The sequence below is a fragment of the Grammomys surdaster genome, unplaced genomic scaffold (genome assembly GCF_004785775.1).
Source record: "Grammomys surdaster isolate TR1022 unplaced genomic scaffold, NIH_TR_1.0 125852, whole genome shotgun sequence".
In the NCBI taxonomy this organism is placed as follows: Eukaryota; Metazoa; Chordata; class Mammalia; order Rodentia; family Muridae; genus Grammomys; species Grammomys surdaster.
The window spans coordinates 2,199,832-2,223,303 of record NW_021620678.1 but is presented as its reverse complement, the minus strand read 5'-3'; the positions used below and the strand labels follow the sequence as shown (position 1 = coordinate 2,223,303).

Below are 23,472 nucleotides of genomic sequence, written 5' to 3'. Positions count from 1 at the left end.
ATCTTCTCTGACCAAAAGTTACTGTCAGTGTTATGAGCACATAATAATGTTTGGTAGGTGAACTGAACTCATTTTTTTAACTTATGAAAGGTTTATGGTGACACAATAAGTGAGGAAACACTGTAGACTTGAGGTACCTTGAAAGTAAGTATGAGCTACATTATTCTGCAAGATTATGTTGCTGTAAAAAATGAAAAGAGCCAGGCATAGTGGGGCACACATTTAATCCTGCCATTGGGGAGCTGAGGAAGATTTCTGTGTTGCAGGCCAGCCAGTGATACATAGTGAGACCCTGTCTCAACAAGACTGGAGAAAACAAGAATGCGCGACTGTCTGTTGTGAGCCCCAAGCAACAGAATTTTATACATTCTTTTTGTTTGTTTGTTTAAGACAGGATTTCTCTGTGTAGCCTTGGCTATCTTGGAACTCACTTTGTAGACCAGGCTGGCCTTGAACTCAGAGCCCCGCCTGCCTCTGCCTCCTGAGTGTGTACCACCACATGCAGTATTAGCTGTTAACACTATGATCAGCAAGCTCATCGGCTTTCCTTAACTCCCTCCTGCTCTACAGACACAGCTCTGCTCTCCCGACCAGCTCATCTGCGTAAGGCTTCAGCAGGGGGTACACTTCCTCTTCCAGGAACCTGTCGACCTGCCAGGGAAGAGCAAACAAAAGACAAAGAAAAATGTTAGTACCTTCTTCAAAACTCTTCTAGCACTAAGACCTAGCACACTGAAGCTTCCTCCACTGAGTGTGTGCTGTCTGTTAGCCATGTCTCCCAGAAAGAAACACGTCAACCCAGCACATGCCTAAAGAACATCATGCAGAGGCAAGCCAGACACTCAGTCTGCAATTGCACATCTCTCCATCCCCAGCCCTAGGCTTATCCGACCAGTCTCCTAGGGACTAACTTTCCGCCCTTGGCTGTACCGATCACGGCCTTGGCTCAAAGTCCCTACGATCCCTATTTTTATTTAAGCTTATGTCTCTGTGTGTATGTGCCTGTGTGTGCAGCTGTCAGTGGAGACTAGAAGAATGAATGCCCTGGATCCTCTGGAGCTAGAACCAGAAGGAATTCAGGCGTTTTGTGGTGTGAGTCCTTGTGGCCTAAACATTTTGTTCCTTGCAAATAAAAGCACAGTTTTGGTCTTTGAGAAAAGAAAACAAAACAAAAACTAGCTCTTTGGTTCAAAAAGCTGAATGAAAGTATACCACTGATGTCCAATTGGCTGCCCATTGCTGTCCGATTGGCTGCCCACTGACATCTGATTGGCTGCCCACTGACATCTGATTGGCTGCCCACTGACATCTGATTGGCTGCCCACTGACATCCGATTGGCTGCCCATTGCCGTCCAATTGGCTGCCCACTGACGTTTGATTGGCTGTCATGCTCCAAGCATTCTGACCCTGAGGACACCACAGGGAGGCACAATTCTCACATCCTTGGGGTAGGGGATGTCAATTTTTTTGTTTGCTTTAAGACAGGGTCTTTCTATGATCTATGCAACCTTGACTGGCTTAGAACTCACTATGTAACCCAGGCTGGAATTAAAGTCCTGTACCACCAGGGCCAGCCTCTACTATATTTTTCTCCTGTCTAGGTGGCCCCTCCCATACTCCTCTCACACTCCCAGAGGTTCAGGTTCTGCGTCAGCATCATAGAAACAGTACTCCTCAGAGTATCCTACTGGACAGTTACCTGCTGAGGTGCTCGGCCAGTGAAAGAAGAGGGGTCCAACAAATGCTCCAACTGTGAGTGAATGGGGCTGAAGTAGGCATCTGCCCGGATCCGCTCTATAAGGTCATTGTCACCCCCTTCCTGCTTAACCACAGCAGCTGCCTGCTGGGAAAGCACTCTAATTTTCTCATGACAGTCCTAGGGAGAGAGTGAGACAGTGTTAGCTCATCATAACCTGTGTAGACCTTACACAGTCATCAGACATCACATCAGAACCTGCCCTGCTGTGGAGGCTATTCTAGAGCTCCTCCTCCCCCGAACCTTAGGAAGGAGGCTCTTGCCTCTTTCTTTCCAACAGAAGATTCAGACCTTATGCTATCCCTTTTATCTGATTCACTGTTTTGAGACAGAATCTCTTTACCTAGACCAGGCTGGCCTTGAGCTCTCAGACCCACCTGCTTCTGCATCCTGAATGCTGGGATTAAAGGTGCGTGCCACTATCCCAGCATGGTTCACCACTGAGATTCACCACTGACATACCTGTCGGCTGCCCCCGGCTTTGACCATTGCCATGATGATGTTCTCTGTGGCCATGAAAGGAAGCTCTTGCCGAATGCGCCGTTCAATTACCTAAAAGGGCCAAGACATGCCTCAACATTATGAAGCCACAGCAGGTCAAGAAAATGCGGTGGGGCCATGAAGTGCCACTGTTTACAGAGATGGGTGATTTGGTCTTTTATTTAGGACTGTTTCTTAGTTTTCTTTCTTTTTTTTTTTTTTTTAAAGATTTATTTATTTTACTTGTATGAGTACACTGCAGCTGTCTTCAGACATACCAGAAGAGGGCATTGGATCCCATTACAGATGGTTGTGAGCCACCATGTGGTTGCTGGGAATTGAACTCAGAACCTCTGGAACAGCAGTCAGTGCCCTTAACCACTGAGCCATCTCTCCAGCCCCATTTCTTAGTTTTCTTACAAATCCAGATTCCAGGCTGGAGGGATGGCTTAGTGGTTAAAAGCACTGACTGCTGTTCCAGAGGTTCTGAGTTCAATTCCCAGCAACCACATGGTGGCTCACAACCATCTGTAATGGGATCCAATGCCCTCGTCTGGTGTGTCTGAAGACAGCTGCAGTGTACTCACATACATTAAATAAACAATTTAAAAAAACAAAAACACACATACAAGAAAACAAATTCAGATTTCCTCCTTTTCTTCCTTTCTTAAGTAAACTTTCAGAAGCAGCTTCATGGGACACTCCCTAAACCTACAATTTGGGGCTGGAGAGCTGGCTCAGTGGCTATGAGTACTGGCTGCTCCTACACAGGACCTGGGTTTGGTTTCCAGCACCACCGATATGACTGCTCACAATCACCTGTAACTCCAGTCCCAAGGGATTTGTCACCTGCTTCTGGTTCTTCATGGGTACTGCACATATATGATACACATACATACATGCAGACAAAATATATACACATCAAATGCCCTCCCCTCGCTTGTTAAATTTTAGTGTCCCACTTCAATGGTTACATCATGAAGATGAATCTGGTTCAGGTACCTAAAACAAAGCAACTGGTCAGGTATGGTGCTATACACCTTTAATCCCAGTACAGTGGATCTCTGTGAATTTGGGGCCAACTTGATTTAAAGAGTGAGTTCCAGGGCAGCCAGGGCTACACAGAGAAACCTTGTCTTGAAAAACAAACAAATAAACAAACAAAATAAAAGAAACCCACTTATAAACCACCACCAAAACCAAGGCAACTGGTTCCACCTCTCTGCTTGGCTACTTGAGGTGCTCACAGTCAAGACAATTCAGTGTTTTTCCCTCTGTATGCACGTCTATGAGATCCACAGATCGAGCTCCCTAATTCACTATGAATTCCCTAGTTCACTATGTCTTGAACTCTAGGATGAGGTCTGGGTAGAAGAGCTCTTACTGGGCTGGGCTAGCCTATAGCACCCCTATAGACTCACTCCAGAGCACTCCCCTTCCCATACCCCCAGGCCTCTTACTTTGGGGTATACCACCAATCCTTCAGAAATGTTCTGTAGGGTATTTAATATAGTATCTGCAGTGAGAAATGCTTCAGCCAAACAGATCCGTCTACAAAACAAATGCATTCAGTTACTCAAATGCCAGAGACGCAGGGCACAGTGTTCCAAGCAGCTGCCCTACTGGCTGCTCAGGTATCCGCTCTATACAGTTTCTTTCGGTCTCAGGACTTCACACATCCTAGGTTCCTCACAGCCCTTATCTTCTCCACTCCCAGCAGCAGACGTCATACCCAAAGCTCCAGCGCCAACTCCAGTGTGAGTCCAGCCATTCCCTCACTGCTCTGGCTTGCTACTCCCAATGTGTTCTCCCCACAGTGGGTCTGTCTCGGCATGGCCAGCATGCCCCACTAGCCCAGTTCTCCTGTCAACTGAGGCTGGCTAGCTGGCTAACCTTACTCACACTCATCCTTTCCATCTACATGGCCCTGTGCTCAGGTGGGCTTGAACTGCTAAAGGGTCTAGCTTGTTTAGTGTCCTCCGTAAAGTGACTCCCTAAATGATGCTGGAGTGTTTCAGCACGCAAACTGAGTCAGGTTATACTTCTACCATAGCCTTCTGTATTTGAGCGCTCAGCACCCACGGCGTCAATCAGCCATGGATCAGTATGTTTGGAAAAATAAACTGCTTCAGTAGTCAGTTTCTTATCTACCCCCTAACTGACAGTAACGGCAAGCATTCACCCAGCATTCACACAGTCCCTAACTGACAGTAACGGCAAGCATTCACCCAGCATTCATACAGTCTCTGGTGTGGTATGCAATCTAGATATCATTTAAAGTACACAGGACAGATGGCTTAGTGGTTAAGACCACTGGTTGTTCTTACAAGAACAACCCATACGGCCCATACGTATGGGTTCCCAGAACCCATACGGCCAGTTTCCAACTATCCACAATTCTAACTCCAGGGGATCCAGTGTCCTCTTCTGACCTCTGTGGGTACCAGGCAAGCATGGTGTACACACACACACACACACACACACACGCACACGCACACGCACACGCACACGCACACACAAAATACTCATAAAATAACCTAAATTATGAAAATGATAGACAGGAGGACATGAACAAACAGGTTTTCATGGCGAAACTAGACTCCTTTGAGGGCCTTGAGACTCTCCAAAGACTAGCTGCTCCCTGTGCTCATACCTTAGCTAAGGGCTCCATTCTCCACCTACTAAGTCACGCCTCTGTTGACCTCCTGCCTCTGTGTCTGTGCGTGTTCTTATAGGCAAGCGTTCTACTAGCTGAGTTACATCTTAACACTTCCTTGCCAAGTCTTAAGCCATCACCCTCATTTGGAAGACTGCCTGGACTCTTCTAACAATCACTACACTAGGAGTGCAACACTAAGCACACCGCTCCAGTCAATGCTTCTTCGAGGGTAATGAAGAAAGCAGACATCTTCAAATACGTCTTTTTGCTTCCTTCCTTTACCCTCCCTCGACCTATGCTGTGTGCATTGCCCCCATCACTGACCGGTTGGCACTGTCATCCAGAGTACGTTCAAACCACTGCACAGAAGCTGTCTGCAGTGGGTCCATGGTAAGGGCCATCAGGTGACGAGCCAGGCTGCAGCAACGTTCAGAGCGCATGGGATTCCGCTTGTATGGCATTGCACTGGAGCCTGCCCACAGAAGAGGACAAGATGCAGAGGCAGAAAGACATCTAAGGACAGCAAGTGCACAAACACCTGCTAGGAGTACGCTGAAGAGTCATGGGGACATCCACACACCTCTCCATGGGGACACCCACACACCTCTCCATAGGGATACCCACACACCTCTCCATGGGGACACCCACACACCTCTCCATAGGGACACCCACACACCTCTCCAGCAGCCTTGTGCTGCTACAATGTCTCTACTTACCAATCTGCTGTTTCTCAAAAGGCTCCTCCATCTCTTTCAGGTTCGCCAGCAGGCGTATGTCAGTGCAAATCTGTGGAGGCAGACTGGGTATCATCCCCAGCACTTGGTACCCAGGGAGCCTGGACCAGACTAGGCTCACACAGGCAATGAACTCTTAGTGTGTCATGCTACTGCTGAGTTCAAGGCCAGCCCTCCCCACCTAGAAGTACTTGGAGTTTCTACCCAGGCTTCTCTCTGCTCCTGAAAAGCTGGGATGACAAATACAAAGAACAGAGACTCGGAGGTGGCTCTGTAGGAACCACTCTCCTGGAATGCACAGGACCCTGGAGTCTAAGTACCACAGAACAGCAACAGAAATGGTTTTTGTCAAAAACTGCTTAAGATATAACAAAGCTCTGTGTGGTGGTGTGTATCTATAACCTCAGCAGCTGGATAAAATTTGAGGCAAGCCTAGGCTAAGACCCTGACTTGGAGGGGGAAAAAAAGAGATAATAGCTGTGTGTTGGGGGAGGGATATGCAACAGACAGACTGTGTGAAAAGGAGAAAGAGACATAGATAGGTCATGGAAAGACAATCTTTTTTTCTTTTCTTAAGAAAGTCTTGGTGGCTGGAGAGATGGCTCAGCAGTCAAGAGCACTGACTGCTCTTCCAGAGGTTCTGAGGTCAATTCCCAACAACCACATGGTGGCTCCCAACCACCTGTAAAGGGATCCAATGCCCTCTTCTGGTATGTCTGAAGAGAGTGACGTCACATACCAAAAATAAATAAATAAATCTTAAGAAAAACAAAACCCTGGACCCTGGATCAGTTCTGCCTCTCCCTCTGAGTGATGAGGCATGCACCACTACACCTCGCTGAGAAATTTCAAATTTAACACATCCTTCAAAAGATGGACACGTTGTAGATGTTTGGGGAACCTTCCCCTTTAGCACACTCAATTTAAAGGCTTTCCCTATAGATCCCAAATTATTATGCCTAAAGCACCGAGAAACAATGAACTGAACTATTAGCTGCCTTGGTCTGTCTGAGGATTCCTTCAAGTTTCCACCCTCCAGCCTGCAGGCTGCCCCCGCTTACTTTGTGCACCGACGCCCCTAAGCTGGCCAGCACAGAGAGCACTTCGATGTCCACTTTCCGTGTGTAGGTCTGTCCTGTGATGATGAACGCTCTAGAGTAAACAGAAAAGAAATCAATGCTAAAATATGTGACTGTCAGCTGGTGGGACACACCTTTAATCCTAGCATTCAGGAAGCAGAGGCAAGCAGATCTCTAAGGTCAGCCTGGTCTACATAGCAAGCAACAGAATAGCCAGGGCTATATAGAGAGACCTTGTCTCAAAAAGAAAAAAAGAAAAGAAAAAGAGCGACTGCGATATAGACTAACCAAAGATTGACCTTAACAATGGCTTGGCTTCCTGGAATGCTTAGTTATGCTGAGCTCAGAAGGCCTGACTGGAAACTAGCTACTGAAACAAGCTGTTTCCCAATCCCCATCAAACTGCTCTGATCTAAGGAGGTACAGAACCTAAATGCCCATGTCCCCTGCTGTGCTATGAGGTGCTGAGAAAAAGGAATCATGGAAGAGCCTGGTGGCCTCAACACAGGTGGTCAGAGTAAACCACACTGAGGGATCCCAGGAAAGAAACAAAGCCAGCAACATATCCAGGCGTGGTGACCTCAGACTGGAATTCTAGCATCAGATGCTGAGGCAGAAGGACTCTGGTGAATTCAAGCTTAGTCTGGTCTATACACTGAGTTTCCTGGACTACAAAGTGGGACTTTATCTCAAACAAACCAACAAACCCAAAATAGCAATATGCACCAAGCACCATAAGTAAACCAAGGGGCTGGAGAGACAGCTCAGCTGTTAAGAGCATGGCTGTCCTGGAACTCAGAGAGCTGCCAGCCTCTGCTAGGACTAAAGGTGAGTGCCACTACCGGTCTTCATTTGTTGTTCTTAAGGAGGACCTGGGTTTGATACCCAGCATCCATATGGCAGTACACCCACACGCACAGACATACACATAGACAAAACATGCATATATATAAAACAAAAATTAAAAAAAAATAAAGAAAGAGAGAAAGGACAGGAGAGATAGCTTGGCAGTAAGTGTACTTGGTTGCACTCACAGAGATCTGGGTTCCATTCCTAGCACACACAGCGGTTCACAACTATCCATAACTCCATTTCTAGGGGATCCAAAGCCCTCTTCTGACTTCCGCAAGTACCAGCCACAAACACCAATGTGGTACCCAGGCATTCACACAGGTAAAGCATTCGTACATATACAAGACACAAATGTGGCACACAGGCATGCACTGAAGTAAACGTTCAAATATAAACACACAAAAGGAAGGGAAGGAAGAGGAATAGGAAGAGGAGGAGGAAAGCGTTGAATCTAGAGGCCTGTCATTAACAGGGCCCAGCATTTCCCAGGTATGTACATACCTTTTAAACCCTGCCTTTTCTGTTACCATCTTGTCTAGCTGCTCCACCTTTGAGAAAGACAAGACACATCCTATTAGAAACAGAGGTGTTCGCCAGGCATGGTGGCACATGCCTTTAACCTTAGTACTCAGGAGGCAGAGTATTTTTGTGAGTTCAAGATCAGCCTGGTATACAAAGTAAGTTCCAGGACAGCCAAGGCTTTGTTATACAAAAAACAAACCCCGAAATTCAGGTGTTCAAAAGCCTTTAATCCCAATATTTGAGAAACAGAGGCAGGTGGTTCTTTGTGAGTTTGAGGTCAACCTGGTATACAAACCAAGTTCCAGGATAGCAAGGGCTACACAGAGAAACCTGTCTCAAACAAACAGAAAACCCTTTTACTGGCTCTAATTCCAGAGGAGCTGGGTTCAATTCCCAGCACTCATATGGCAGTTCACAACTGTCTGTAACTCCAGTTCCAGGGGTTCTGACACCCTCACACGTAATTTATGTGTATAGACACATAAAATAAAATTAAAATGAAAAAAAGGTTGGGGATTTAGCTCAGTGGTAGAGCACTTGCCTAGCAAGCGCAAGGCCCTGGGTTCGGTCGCTTTGATTAAATAAAAGAAGAAACAATAAGAAAAATAAAAAGAAAACAAGAAATGTAGATGTGGGATGAAGAAATGGCTCAGTGGTTAAGAGCACTGCCTGCTCTTCCAGAGGACCTATGTTCAATTCCCAGCAACCACATGGTGGCTCACAACCATCTGTAATAGGATCTGATGCCCTCTTCTGGTGTGTCTGAAGACAGCTACAATGTGTTCATATAAATAAAATAAAATCTCTTAAAAAAAAAAAACAGAAAGAAAAGAAGCACAGGTGCTCAGTCTGAGTATGCTCACTAGTCATCAATCAAGTCAGAGGCAGCCTTCCTTGTCTTGTGGGTTGGCACTACTGAACTGAGCTAGAATACACACTCACATGAGTGTAGAAACAGGATAATTTACAGGACAGTTTGCATGTCAGTCCTGGAACTGACTCGAGTGTCCATTTTGCTGGTTCCTTAGAATACCTTCTGGTGATCCCCCTCGAAGAGCTGCAGGAAACTGGCCTGCGTGCCAGTGGTGCCCTTCACTCCTCGGAAGCGCAGCTCACCACGGACACGCTTCAAGCTCTGGAGATCCATGCAGAGATCTTGAATCCAAAGGCAGCAGCGTTTCCCAACCGTGGTCAGCTGAGCAGGCCTGAAAGGAGCACAAAGAACACAGAGGTCCCAGACTAAAGCCTACCCTCACCTTACAGCCACCATTACCCAAGTAGGAACTGGAGGAAGCAGGAAAGACAAAACAATAGCTAAAACCCGGAGTCAAGAAGACTGAAGGTTGCTGGGCAGTGGTGGCACATGCCTTTAATCCCAGCACTTGGGAGGCAGAGGCAGGTGGATTTCTGAGTTCGAGGCCAGCCTGGTCTACAGAGTGAGTTCCAGGACAGCCAGGGCTCCACAGAGAAACCCTGTCTCAAAAAACTAAAAAAAAAAAAAAAAAAAGAAGAAGAAGAAGAGTGAAGGCATCATTGTTATCACAAACTAACTATAAAGGGCTGCCAACATAGTTCTTTGCCAAGAAGCTTTTTAAGAGCTTGGAAACACTGGGCTGTAATCCCAGCACTCAGGAGGCTAAGGCTGACAGGTTTGAGGCCAGTATAGATTCCTCAGGAAAACACTATTTTTAAACAAAACAAAGATAAGATGGTCCAGTGGGCAAAGGTGCTTGCTGCCAAGTCTGGTGACATGAGTTTGGTCTCCATAACCCACATGGTGGAAGGAGAGAACCAAGATTCCTACAAACTGTCCTCTCATCCCACTCATATGCTGGAGCACACTCTCCCCAAACGCACATTCAGAGAGTATGCATTTTTTTTTTAAAAGTTGTGTATTTTATGTACGTGAGTATACTGTCAGTGTCTTCAGACACACCAAAAGAGGGCATCAGGCATCAGATCCTATTACAGATGGTTGTAAGCCACCATGTGGTTGTTGGGAATTGAACTTAGGACCTCTGCAAGAGCAGTCAGTACTCTTTCTTAATCACTGAGCTATCTCTCCATCCTCTAGGGTGTGTATTTTTTAAAAGGGCTTCTTTCTTCCTTTGAGGTATTGAAGATGAGATTCAGGACCTCATACATCCTAAATTAACTTGATTACTGAGTTATATCCATAGCCCCAAGAGTTATTCCAATCAAAGGCTGGGGACAATGTATGCTTTGTTGACGGATGTATTTCCAGATGTTGACAAGAAATGCTTAGGTGCTCATGACCCAAATGTCTGCAAATGTATGATGTGTGTTCTCGGTCTGAAAATACAACAGCAAACAGATCAGTGAGGCTCCCTGTCCACAGCTTACAACCAGGAGCATAAAGAGATACAACAGGGCTGGCAAGATGGTTCAGCGGCTCAAGCACTTGCCACAAAAGCCTGGTGACCTGAGGCCACAGGAGAGGAGAGAACAGGACACCAACACTTGTCTTCTGCCTCCACACAGGCGCTGTGGCAATGGACTCACAAACACTTCATGTGCAGAAACAGGAAAGAACAAATGCACAAAAAAAGGAAATAGTTTGTTGTTTGTTTTTCAAGATTCAGTTTCTCTGTATAGCCCGGGCTGTCCTGGAACCTGCTCTGTAGACTAGGCTGGCCTCGAACTCAGATAAACCTGCCTCTGACTCCTGAGGGCTGGGATTTATGGTGTGTGCCACATCTGGCTGGCAACTGTTGATGTTTTAAATAGACACTGTGGCAGACGTCTCTAGACTGGGGGTAAGGGACTGACTGGCCTTTTGAGAAGCAAAACCCAATGATGTGGCAGTCACAATATTGAGAAACACACAAGATATTCATAACAGCAAATGTCTGCTCTAATCCAAAGCCTAATACATCCATCCGTGTTCTCTTTTTGTTCTTTAAAGCAAGAAGAAAACAGGTTTATTGACCATAATAACTGCAAGGGGCAGTAATGATAGCCTAGCCCACCACGGTCTGTTTCTTAATAGAAAATACAAACAAGCTGCAACTGTGTGCAAGCTCTAGACGGTCTAGATGGCAAGTGGTCTCTCGTCAGACGGGCAGCCAGCAACATCCAGACAAGTGACCATGGAGGGTGCACTGGAGCATCCCTAAACAGGATTCCCACACTGACTCTCCCTCAGAGTGATCTGTGTGGGCGTGTACACAGCAGCACTATTCATAAAGCCTGTAAAATGTCTACCCAAATGCTCACAACTGATAAAGGGGCAAACGAAATGAGGCTTTTGTATTGAGTGAGATGCTGCCAGCTATAAGAAGAAATGAATTCCAAATACAAGCCACACTATGAATATTAGAAATATTTTATAGGAAAGATGTCATCCACAAGAGGCCATATATTGTATGTGATTCCATTTGGATGAATCTACAGATAAAAAATAGCTTTGTGTTTGTCAGAAGCAAGGAGGGGTGATAAGAAGTGACTGCTGATAGAGATATGTGAAATTAAGGCACTAATTATCACACACTGTTAATATACTAAAAACAGTTTGGAATTCCAAAGATGATACAACTTTTTAGGGCTGTATTTAGTAACTATAAAAATGCTTCCACATCCTAAGATCAAAACCACAGGGCTGAGTTGGGTAAGGTGGTGCAAACCTTTGAACTCATAGTTCATCTCTGGGAAGCAGAGACAGGCAGATCTCTTTAAGTTTGAGGCTAGCCTGGTCTACACAAGAGTTCCAAGCCAGCCAGAGCTACACAGTGAAACATTTCACAAACGAAACAAGAAAAACAGAAACTAGAGAGTTGGGAGTGTAGCTCTAGCGGAGAGCTCTTGTCAAGACATATACAGATTAAAATGGGGACATTTTTAATTATTATAACCTACACCAGAGTAATCGAATTAACAAGGTGATACTCTTTCTGGTAACCGTTGTGTAATATTTTTTTCTTCTTTTGAGAAAGATATGTGCATCCTTGGCTATCCTTGAACCCATTACATGGACCAGGTTGGACTTGAACTCACAGAATACCACCTGCCATGGCTTTCAGATGCTGGAATTAAAGGTGTGCGTCACTACACCTGGTCTTCGTGTTAGGCTCTCTTTTCCTGCTATAACATAAACCTAAGCATGCGTCCATATTTTTATAAGCAACATTTTAATGGCTGGATATTACCACAACCTCTGGGCATACTGTACTTTAATTATCCTCACTGGCCAAGTCATTTAGACTAATTTCACTGCTACTATAAACAATATCCTAACAAAGACTTCTATGCACAAACTTTTCCCTGAATTTGGATTACTTCCCTGGGCTAGACTCTCAAGAAAGGAATAAAAAAGGAGCGTGAGGGGACTGGAGCGACTCAGAGGCTGAGAGAACCGGCTGCTCTTGGATGACCCGGTTCCATCCCACACAGTGGCTCATAACCATCCATAACTCCAGTTAGAAGGAATCTGATGCCCCTTTCCAGTCTCCTTGGGCATCAGACATGGAAGTGGTGCATATGAATACATACATGCAGACAAACCACCCACACACACTAAAACAAGAATAAATGACTCTTCGGTCTTGATAAATATAAACTGCTAATTACTGGGCCAGTGAGGTAGCCTAACTGGTAAAGGAGCTGACTGCCAGTCTGATGATCTCAGTTCAATCCCTGCAACCACATCACGGAAGGCAGGAGAGAAGTCGTCCTCCGACCCCTAACTGTGCACGGTCACATGTGTGCACACAAATAAACAAACGAAGAAATGTGATTATTAAGAAGTTGTACTTTTCCTTGTTGAGATGGTCTTGTTATGCTGTCCAGTCTAGGACAGACCCCACGGGCTCAAACTGCCCTAGCTCGGGCCATCAAGCAGCTGGGATACAGGCCACGCCTCCCAGCATGGCTTCAGTGTGGTCTATTGACTCTTTCTTGTCATGCTGGACGTAGGACTCAAGAGTTCAAGTACGCCTGGCAATCAATTCCCACTGAGCAACATTCCCGGTCCCCAGAAAAGTTTCTAATCAGGGTGTCAGGCCCATTTCTCAGCAGGGTCCCAAGTTCTCTGCCCAGCTTTAAGGTTCTGGCCTCAACACACACATGCATGAATTCAACTCCCCAACAGTGGTCTCGTCACTTACTGAAAGTGTGTGAACCCTAAGGCGGGCAGATCAGCACGCTCCTTAGCAAAGTCGGCAAGCCTCGAGATCACTCTAGCAAGCTACAAGAAAGACCATGTGGTGGGAAGACGGTGAATTCAACTGAGTTCTTTATGCAACTTTAACTAAATGTTCACACAATTTTACATAAAGTTACATCTTCGGCTCGGGGAGGGCAGCACTTGTGTCTTTTCACCTCTGAATCTCAATGTGTCCTGGCCACGAAGGACAGGGGCCAACATTTGAAAACCGAGTCGACTCCCTACCATGTCACACACTATTTTAAGACCATTGCAGAACAACAGGAGCAAGTCATGGCCTGACCAACATACTCCAGCAACACGTCTCTGGTTGAACCTGCTACATTTAAAAGGCTATACTTTATAAAGCAATCACTTACAGTCTTCCAGACTAGCCTTAAACTCTGAGATCTGCCTGCCTCTGCTTCCCCACTGTTGGGATTAGACATGTACCACCCTACCTCATGTTTTAACCAAAGAAGGGACACATGATATATAGAGTCCCTGACTTGAGAACATGATAAGCTTTAGATATCAACACTGTGTAGAATCACTGAAATTGCAGACACCTAAACTGACAGGAAACTTCTGCCAGCATCTTACCTTTGGCAAAAGCAGGTCAAATGCATTTCTCAGAATAATCAGGTCCTGAAAAGGAAAGAAAATTCAATGGTTTCACCTTGAACAGAGGCAAACAGCACCACTGTAATGATATTTTCTGGTCACTAGAGTTGGTGTCTCAGCTAGCAAGCAGTCCATCTCACCTTTAGCAGACAGTGTGCTCCGAAAGGTGTCAAGAGGCTGCTTTATCCTCACTACCATTTAATGCACAAGAGCTGGGCTGGGCTGTAGCTCAGGCGGCAGTCTATTTACCCAGCAGATGCAAGGCCACAAATTCCACCCTCAGCACCACATTAACTTGGAATAGTGGCAAACACCTCCAACGTCAGCACTTGAGAAGTGGAAGCAGGGGGATCATGAGTTCAGGGTCATCTCTGCCCACAGAGGAAGCTCAAGCTAAAGACTATCATCAGCTAGTGGACAACTCACAGAGCAGAAGGACACTGGATTGCCGGGATCCATAAGTTCAGTGTGTGGTGGCCACACCGACTGAGAACTGTAAGCCCGTGGGCTTTTATATTTATTACATGGCACATTCCTTCAGCAGGAGTCTCATCCACCCATCATCTATCCATCACCCTTCCACCCACCAATCTATCGGCAAGGTGTCTCTGGCTGTTACAGAACTTAGTATGTAGACCAGACTGGCTTTGTCCTCACACACATCTGAGCCCCCTGCCTCCCGAGTGCCAGGAATAAAGGTTTAAGCCACCTTGCCCTGTTCATCCATCCTTGATAGCACAGGAAGGCATGATCTAGAACATCAAAGTTTAAGAAAGTTAAATCTTGGGCCTAGGCACCCATCTTCCAGTTAACTCGCCAAAATGACCAACACAAAGGGAAAGTGGAGAGGCACTTGGTATATGTTCTCTAGGCCTTTTAGGAAACATGGAGTTGTTCCTTTGGCCACATACATGCGAATCTATAAGAAGGGTGATATTGTAGACATCAAGGGAATGGGTACTGTTCAAAAAGGAACGCCCCATAAGTGTTACCACGGCAAAACCGGAAGAGTCTACAATGTCACCCAGCGTGCCGTGGGCATCATTGTAAACAAGCAAGTTACGGGCAGGATTCTGGCCAAGAGGATCAATGTGCGGAGTGAGCACATTAAACACTCGAAGAGCAGAGACAGCTTTCTGAAGCGGGTGAAGGAGAACGATCAGAAGAAAAAGGAAGCCAAAGAGAAGGGCACCTGGGTTCAGCTGAAGCGCCAGCCTGCACCACCCAGAGAAGCACACTTTGTGAGGACTAATGGGAAAGAGCCCGAGCTGCTGGAGCCCATTCCATACAAATTCATGGCCTAGTGTATAAAAGAAATAAAGGACCCTACTGCAGAGTTTTTCCTTAGGTTCAAAAAAAGAAAGTTAAACCTTCAATTTCTTTTACCCCCAAGTCCTGGGGATAGAGTCTAGAGCCTCATGCGTACAGTGACCCACCACTGGGCTACATCCTCACGCCTTCAAACTGCTCTTGTGGGAGGTAAGAGAAAGTATTCTGAGTAATTCCAAAACATGCCCCTATATCACAAAAATCATGGAGACACAGCATCACTGGGAACTTTTAGAAGATTTCCGAGCCAGCAAGATGGCTTCTCAGGTAAAGGTGTTTGCTGCCAAGCCTGCCAACCTGAGCTTCATCTCGAAGACTTACATGGAGGAGGAGAGAACTAACTGCCACACACTGTCCCCTGACCTTCACATTCATACCATGGTGCACGAATTCTGCCCCCAGTAAGTAAGCAAATGTAAAGACTTTCCCAAGGAAGGGGATTATTCTTCCACAGCTAACCACTCACACACAGGCATCTTTAATTATGCATCACCCAAAGCTAAAAGGAAGCGGGCCCTAGCGGCACACGCCTGCACTCGACCACGCAGGCAGACAGCTTGAGCTCTCCAGCTATAGACCAGTCTAGGTAACACAACAATGTACTGGGACCCTGTCTCAAAAGTAACAGCCAGGTGGTGGTGGCATAGCCCTTTAACTCCAGCACTCAGGAGGCTGACGCAGGCAGATCTCTGTGAGTTTAAGGCCAACCTGATCTGTATAGTGAGACTCTGTCTTAAAGAATAATACACAAGGTATCATAGGTACATGTAGCTGCCATCTTCATCTGAAAGAACTGACTCGGACTCTGGTTTCAGGTCTCACAGGCACAATGTGACAGATGCTGAAGCCATTCTTCCTGGCTTGTGTGCTTTTGGGAGACAGTCTCATTCATGTTTCTAAGGCTGGGCACTGTGGACCGAATGTCCCTCCTACTCGGTGTCCTGCTGTTTACAGGCATGTGCCACTGCACCCATCCTACAGAGCTCCTGACGTTTACTGTAACCATGGGTTGTTGGTTACACTCTTCTTTACATTTTTTCATCTGTAGAAACGGGGAGGATGGAGTCAGACCCAGACAACCCAGTCTCTGTGAACTCAGGAACAGCGGCTGATGAGAGAGATGGCTCCGTGGTTAAATGCACTGGCTGCTCTTCCGGAAGACCTGGGTTTGGTTCTCAGCACCCATATGACAGCGGTAACCTGCTGTAACTCCAGTTCCCGGGGACCCCACCCTTCCTTCTCACCTTGGCATGAGCTGCACGCACAGCGTACACAGACAGCTATGCAAAGCACCAAAGCACATACATAATAGTAATTTAAAAAAGAACAATTGGGCCAGGCAGTGGTGGTACAGGCCTATAACCCAGTGCTTGGGAGGCAGAGGGAGAGGGAGGTGGATCTCTGTGAGTTCAAGGACAGCCAGGGCTCAGTTATATCCTCTCTTTTCAGAAGCCAACAGTAGTTTTAAAGGCCCTTGGTGAGTGTGGAAAACACACAGCCTAGTGCAAACAGCACAGGCTCCTACCGTATTGTCACCGACGTAGCAGGAGGTAGCACCGAGATGAATGATGCCCGCGGCTTTCGGACAGCAGTGGCCAAACGTGTGCACGTGAGCCATCACGTCATGCCGCAGGCGCTTCTCTTCTTCAGCCGCCATCTGGAAGTCAATGTTGCTCAGGTTGGACTTCATCTCCTGGATCTGTTCATCTGTGATAGGCAAACCCAGCGTCTGCAGAGCAGGCAAAGAGAGTCCAATGACCTTTATGTTCAAGTATTTGAAATGAGGTTAAAAACTCTTAAAATCTGGGGTGACAAGTTCAAAAGTATGGAGGAATTTTTAAAAATATTTATTTTATGTAGATGACTGCATTTACATGCATGCTGGAAGAGGGCATCAGATCACTTTATAGATGTTTCTGAGCCACCATGTGGTTGCTGGGAATTGGACTCAGGACCTCTAGAAGAGTAACCAGTGATCTGAGCCATCTGTACAGCCGAGCCATCTCTCTCCAGCCCATGGAGGAATCTTCTAAATAAACTCCCAAAACAGGAAGCACCAGAATCCTGATGTTGACTATTAACTCCTGCCCCCTCCACCCCTCTCGGTTTGTTTGTTTGAGACAGGGTTTCTCAGTATAGTCCTGGCTGGAACTCACTATGTAAACCAGGTTGGCCTGGTATATGACGTAAACTCAGAGATTGGCCTGCCTGCTGGGACTAAAGGTGTGCACCACCACCATCTGGGTGACCCCTGCCTCTCTTGTTCTAGTCTCTGGGCTCAAATGTCGTCAAGAAAGGCCTCCTCTAACCTTCGTGTAAAACATTCCGTGCCAACTCTGTTTCTCTAGCTGAGTTTTATTTAGCACATGCATCACTGTATGACATTGTCCCACATTTAGTTAACCCATTCAACTCTGGAAGGCATGCTGCAGAGGAGACATCTGTTCTATGTATTACTTAGTCTGCAAGTATACAAAGTACAGTGGCTTTGAACCCAACTCTGATGTACTTATGGTGACCAAAATTAACATTCCCTTAAAGCTGGGCTTAGTGGGGGCTGGAGAGATGGCTTGTGGGTAAGAGCACTGACTGCTCTTCCAGAGGTCCTGAGTTCAATTCCCAGCAACCACAAGGTGGCTCACAACCATCTGTAATGGGATATGATGCCCTCTTCTGTTGTGTCTGAAGAAAGCAACAGTGCACTCCCATACATAAAATAAATAAATCTTAAAAACAAACAAACAAACAAACAAACACAAAAAACAAGAACCTGGGCTTAGTGCTACAGGCCATAATAATGGCACTTGGTAAGGAGAAGCAGAAGGATCCTGACTTCAAATTAAACAATGTCTCCTTTTGGAGACTTGAGAGCTGGCTCAGCTGCTGTAAGTAGTTGCAAGGGAAGCCCGGAGACTGGAGCGCTACTCTTGGATCTCATGCAGAGGTGGAGGGAGGGAACCTATTCCGAAGAGCTGTCAGCCAGCAGCCTCCACATGTGTGCTCCCCCATGCACACACCCATACTGTGAATCTCTTGTATTATTCCTAATCTGTTATTTCTCTTTTTTTTTTATTTTTAAAAAGACTTATTTTTATGTTTTACCTGTATGCACAAATATCATGTGTGCACGTGTTACCTAAGAAGGCCAGAGAAGGCATCAGATCCCCTGGAACTGAAATTGCAGATGGTTGTGAGCGGCTGCATGGCTGCTGGGAGAGGAAGCCAGGTCTCTGGGAGACCACCCAGTGCTCGCACCTGTGAAGCATCTCTCCAGCTCCTCATTGTTTCCCCAGCTCCACAGTCATCGGGGAACGTGTGCTATTTTTGGTATGTTTTTTGACACAAGGTCTCAGTGTGTTGTTCTGGCTGGCCTGGAACTTGCTATATAGATGAGGTTGGCCTCAAACTCAAAAATTCACCTGCCCCTGCTTCCCAAATGCTGGGGTTAACACATGTGCTGGGGAGATGGCTCAGTGAATAAGAGTACTCACTGCTCCTGCAGAGACCTGAGTCTGGTTCCCAGCACTCACATGGCTGCTCAAAACCACCTGTAACTCCAGTTCCATGACATCATCTGGCCTCCAGTGGCACCTGCACTCACACATGCACATACCCACATGCAGACAGAGAACTTCACATAAAAAATAAAAATTACATCCTTTAATGGTATGTATCACATCTGCTTTTTGCTACTAATTTGATGCTCTAACAGATGACACATACTCATAGCTATGTATGCTTCAAGCAATTTGTAGACCAGAGAAACCTTACACTCCAGTCTCAGCCTGAGGCCACTTACAAGCTATGGTGACACTGGCAACGGCTTGCATGCTACAACCCTCATCTACATAGTGCTGGTATCAGATGGACAGGAACAGTGCATGACAGAGCCCAACGCATGTACAGTCCAGATGTCTACTACTAGGGAACCAATAGTTTCCTCATGCTTTGGTTCCTCACCTACAAAACAGACACAAGAAAAGTACTTATCCAATGTGGCTTTAAAAAAGAAAAAGTGAGTTCAAGGCCAGCCTGGTCTACAGAGTGAGTTTCAGGACAGCCAGAACCACATAGAGAAACCTTGTCTTGACCTCCCATCTCCCGGCAATAACAAAGCAAAACAAAAACCCAAAAAGTTAATAGCTTTTACAAAAAGCAATTTTTAAGGCACCAAATAAGTTTTTCCAAAGGCAGAAAGCAATCAATAGGCCAACCTAGCTATGATGCCCATAACTACAATGACCAGTACGACATAATAACACCAAGGGTGCACTTCACAGTGGTGATAACTAACAGCTCTATGACTGGACTTCAGGCCTGGAAGGATAATTATGCCTGGTTCTGGAAACCCAGCTAACTACTCAGGCTCGTGGATCTTGGAGGAGAACCTACAACTGACACTAAACCAGCAAAGCTGTAAACTAGCTGCCTGACATGGGTGCTGGGAACCCAGGTCCTCTCCAAGAACACCACAAGGGCTTACCTGCTGTGCTGTGCCATCACTCCAGCCCCAGCTTTTCTTGTACTTTTAAATGAGGAACACATACACAATTCATATACATGTTTAAGGACTATTAGACTACTAGAAAAGGCCTTAAACCAGTGCCTGGGCCAGAAGGTACAAGAGAAATGCCTGCTGCCACCCTACAGCTGCTGTATGGAAGCCGGTGAAGGGCTTGGGCAGGGAAGGAAGGGTGAAGATTGTGTTCATAGGCACTGAGCTCTTTGTGAACACCCTGCTAACCTGCTCTGAAACTTGAGAAGCGCTACAGCTCTCTGGATCACCTTCAACTTCATTCAGTCTCTCTGGGAAGACTCTTTCTCAGAATCATTTTTAAAAATACTGGGCTGATCAACTGTACATGCAGCCCCTGTAAGACAAAATACTACCGTGGCTGTGGTGTTGAACACTTTAATCCTAGTTCTTGGGAGGTCGAGCCGGCCAGGCTCATTTCTGTGAGTCTGAAGCTAGCCACGGGCCAGCCATGGCTACACAGTGAGATACTATCTAAAAAAACACAACCTCCTTCTCAAACCCCAAATCAAATCACCACCAATAACACTCCCACAGCTAATGCACCTTCTGTAATAAATAAACACGTGCCCAGATTTCCCCTCCTCATAGCAAAACGTATACACAGAAACGGTAACTCAGAAATAGTTCCAAAGCTGTCACTAGCTTTAAAGGCATCAAGGAAGGCAAAGTGACCAAGGACTCAGCTCAGGTTCTAGAATGAATCTAGATCGAATACTAGCTCTGCTGTAAAGAGCTAGCTGGGTAACCTAGGGCAAGCCTTGCTCCTTACACACTTGGCTTTATCCTTTGCAAAGAAGAAAATTCAGGGATTAGAGAGATGGCTTGGTGGTTAAAAGCACTTGTAGAGGTCCACGGTTTAGTTCCCAAGATCGACATGGCAGCTTACTAGCTCCCTCTCCTGGCAACGTATGTGGGCACGAGCTGTGGGTGGTGAACGTGCATACATGCAGGCAGAGCACTTATCCACAAAAAATAAAAATAAGTACATCTTCGGACCATCAAGTTTGCAACGTACTTAAAAAAAAATTACTGTGTGTGTGTGTGCGCGCGCGCGCGCGCGTGCATACATATAGAGATCGGAGGACAACTAAAGGGAATCAGGTACCGCCTCTCTCACCAAGCCGTCCCAGGGATCGAACTCATGTCGGATGGCTTGGCGGGAAGAGCCTTTAACCCTGAGCCTGCAAGGAATAAATAGCATTCCATTTGAAATGAGCGGTGGAAGGACGCAAACTCCCATAGGTTTGTCCAAACGGAAGTCCTCCAAAGGAAGTGCCGGTCACTGGGACTGTTGCCGAGGCAACAGGTGCTCCGGCCGTGACCTCCCTCGACACCAGGGGCCCTGCTAGTTACCTGCTCGGCCTCCGCTAGCCACAGCCACAGCTGCCGCCACGTCTGGAACTTGTACCTGTCGCTGAACAAGAAACACATCTCGCGGCTGGCGTAGCGGGCCGCCAGCGGAGAACGGTAGCTTTCAGCACAGCCAGGGTCGCCGGCTGCAGCCATTTTCAACACGCGACGAGGCCACGGCGGACACCAGCAGCGGGGCCAAAAGCGGAAGCCTGGTGTGCGTGGGGCGGGACTTCCTCCTTTGGCCCCGCCCCGCGGGCAACGCTGGCCTGGAGCGTGGAGGTGATTCAAGTTTGTCTCATCCCCTCTGACGGTCAACGCTTTTCTCCTGTTTTCTACGAGACACGATTAAAGCTTCTTAAATCTCTGCCCCACGCTGTGCCTCCTCAGTTTTTCCATCTGAGGAACGCACATTAAGACCAGCATTTAACCCAGAAAGGAAAGTTCCAGAGGCATTCGTAGGGACGCTGGGAAGGAGCCCTAGTGGACGCTTGGAGTACTGCAGTCCCACTGGAGACCGAAACTCCTAAACCGTGAGCGTGCCGGTTCCGAGCTCTGAAAGCAGCCTGTCAGAATTACTCCACGCGTGATCGTTCGAGAATATCAAACCAAAAATTCAAAATTTCCGTGGCAGAATAAAACTGAAAATAGCATACATTTTTAAAAGAACTAATATGTTAAATTTCGATTGTCCTCTGTATTCGCTCTAGGAAAGGGCGAAGAAAGATAAATTGACTTAAACCAGAAAACAAAACAAAAAGACCTGCCTTCAAGATTGTTCTCCAAGGGATAGAAGCACATGTAGGATCGTTAAAATGTACTTTGTTAGAAAGTATCGTGTCTGGGCTGAAGAAATGGCTCAGCGGTTAAGAGCACTGACTGCTCTGCCAGAGGTCCTGAGTTCAATTCCCAGCAACCACATGGTGGCTCACAACCATCTGTAATGGGATCTGATGCCCTCTTGTGTGTCCGAAGACAGCTACAGTGTACTCATATAATTAATAATAATAATAATAATAATAATAATGATAAAAGTGTCGTGTTTAACACTTTATATAGTAATTACATACAAGCGTTAGGAATTACCTATTAGAAAATAAAAAATAATAATATAAAAGTGAAAGGTTGTTTTGGGGATCCAGGCATGGTGGAACCCATTTGTAAACCTAGCACTTGGGAGATGTAGGCAGGAAGATCAGGAGTTCAGACATCCTCAGCTATATAGTTAAGACTAACCTGCAGGCTACTTAAGACCCCGTATTGGCTGGTTTTGTGTGTCAACTTGACACAAGCTAGAGTTATCACAGAGAAAGGATCTTCCCTTGAGGAACCATCTCCGTTGAGATCAAGCTATAAGGCATTTTTTTCAATTACTGATCAATGAGGAAGGACCCAGGCCATGGTGGGCGGGGCCATCCCTGGGTTGGTAGTTCTGGGTTCTGTAAGAAAGCAGGCTGAGCAAGCCAGGGAAAGCAATCCAGTGAGCAGCACCCCTCTATGGCCGCTTCATCAGCTCCTGCCTCCAAGTTCCTCCCCTGCTTGAGCTCCTGTCCTGACTTCCTTTGGTGATGAACCACAGTGTGGAAGTGTAAGCTGAATAAACCCTTTTCCTCCCCAACTTGCTTCTTGGTCATGATGTTTTGTGCAGGAATAGAAACCTAACTAAGACAGACCTTGTCTCAAACAACTACTCCTCACCAAAACCAAACCAAGCCAAACCAAAAACAAACAAAAGCTTTAAAAAAACACACACAAGCAAATAAAAGGGCTGCTATAGGTGACAGTGTAAGCTTCTCCTCTTCCTCCTTAAAACTGTTGCTTTAAGTAGGAAATTAATTCTTTCATTAACAGTTATTCTAATAATTTTTTTTTCTTGAGACAGGTTTCTCTGTGTAGCCTTAGCTGTTCTGGAACTCATTCTTTAGACCAGGCTGGCCTTAAACCCATAGAGATCTGCCTGCCTCTGCCTCCTGAGTGCTGGGTATGTCACTACCTTCTGGCTACTTTTTGTCTTTTTGAGAAAGGGTCTCACTATGTAGCCAGTCCTCGCTGTCCTGGAACTGTTATATATACCAGAGTAGCCACTAAGTCACAGAGAGCCACCTGCCTCTGCTTCCCAAGTGCTGCAATAAAAGGCATGTGCCACCATTCTTGGGAGGCAGAGACAGGTGCATCTCTAAGTTCAAGACCAGCCTGGTCTACAGATCAAGTTCCAGGACAGTCAGGGCTGCACAGAGAAAACCTGTCTCAAAAAAAAAAAAAAGTATTTTGTTGGTCGCTACTTCATAACAGTAATTGTGCTATTGTTGTGAACTGTAATTTAAATATCTGATATGCAGGATATCTGATATGTGACCCCTGTGGGAGTCTCACATGTCGAGAACCATC

At 46.3% G+C, this 23,472-nt stretch overlaps 1 protein-coding gene across 1 annotated transcript; it reads right to left on the bottom strand.

Annotated features, from left to right (window-relative positions):
* Positions 1-207: 207 nt before the first annotated feature.
* On the bottom strand, positions 208-21,275 carry Adsl (adenylosuccinate lyase). Its single transcript, XM_028790005.1, has 13 exons — positions 21,088-21,275; positions 16,723-16,926; positions 13,848-13,892; positions 13,207-13,286; positions 9,117-9,288; positions 8,063-8,109; positions 6,692-6,782; positions 5,613-5,682; positions 5,221-5,368; positions 3,698-3,788; positions 2,220-2,309; positions 1,701-1,877; positions 208-651 (listed from the first exon to the last, which is right to left on the bottom strand). The coding sequence occupies exons 1-13, from the start codon at positions 21,238-21,240 to the stop codon at positions 565-567; spliced, it is 1,455 nt and encodes a 484-aa protein (XP_028645838.1). The 5' UTR covers positions 21,241-21,275; the 3' UTR covers positions 208-564.
* Between the last annotated feature and the right edge of the window lie 2,197 nt (positions 21,276-23,472).

What these genes read in the sequence shown, in the direction of transcription:
- Adsl (XM_028790005.1), bottom strand. Translation starts at nt 21,240, where the DNA reads ATGGCTGCAGCCGGCGACCCTGGCTGTGCTGAAAGCTACCGTTCTCCG. An exon ending in TTGACCTGCTTTTGCCAAAG is followed by an intron (nt 13,287 to 13,847) that starts GTAAGATGCTGG and finishes TCTTTCTTGTAG; the next exon opens with CTTGCTAGAGTGATCTCGAG. An exon ending in TTAGGGTTCACACACTTTCA is followed by an intron (nt 9,289 to 13,206) that starts GTAAGTGACGAG and finishes TGCTCCTTTCAG; the next exon opens with GCCTGCTCAGCTGACCACGG.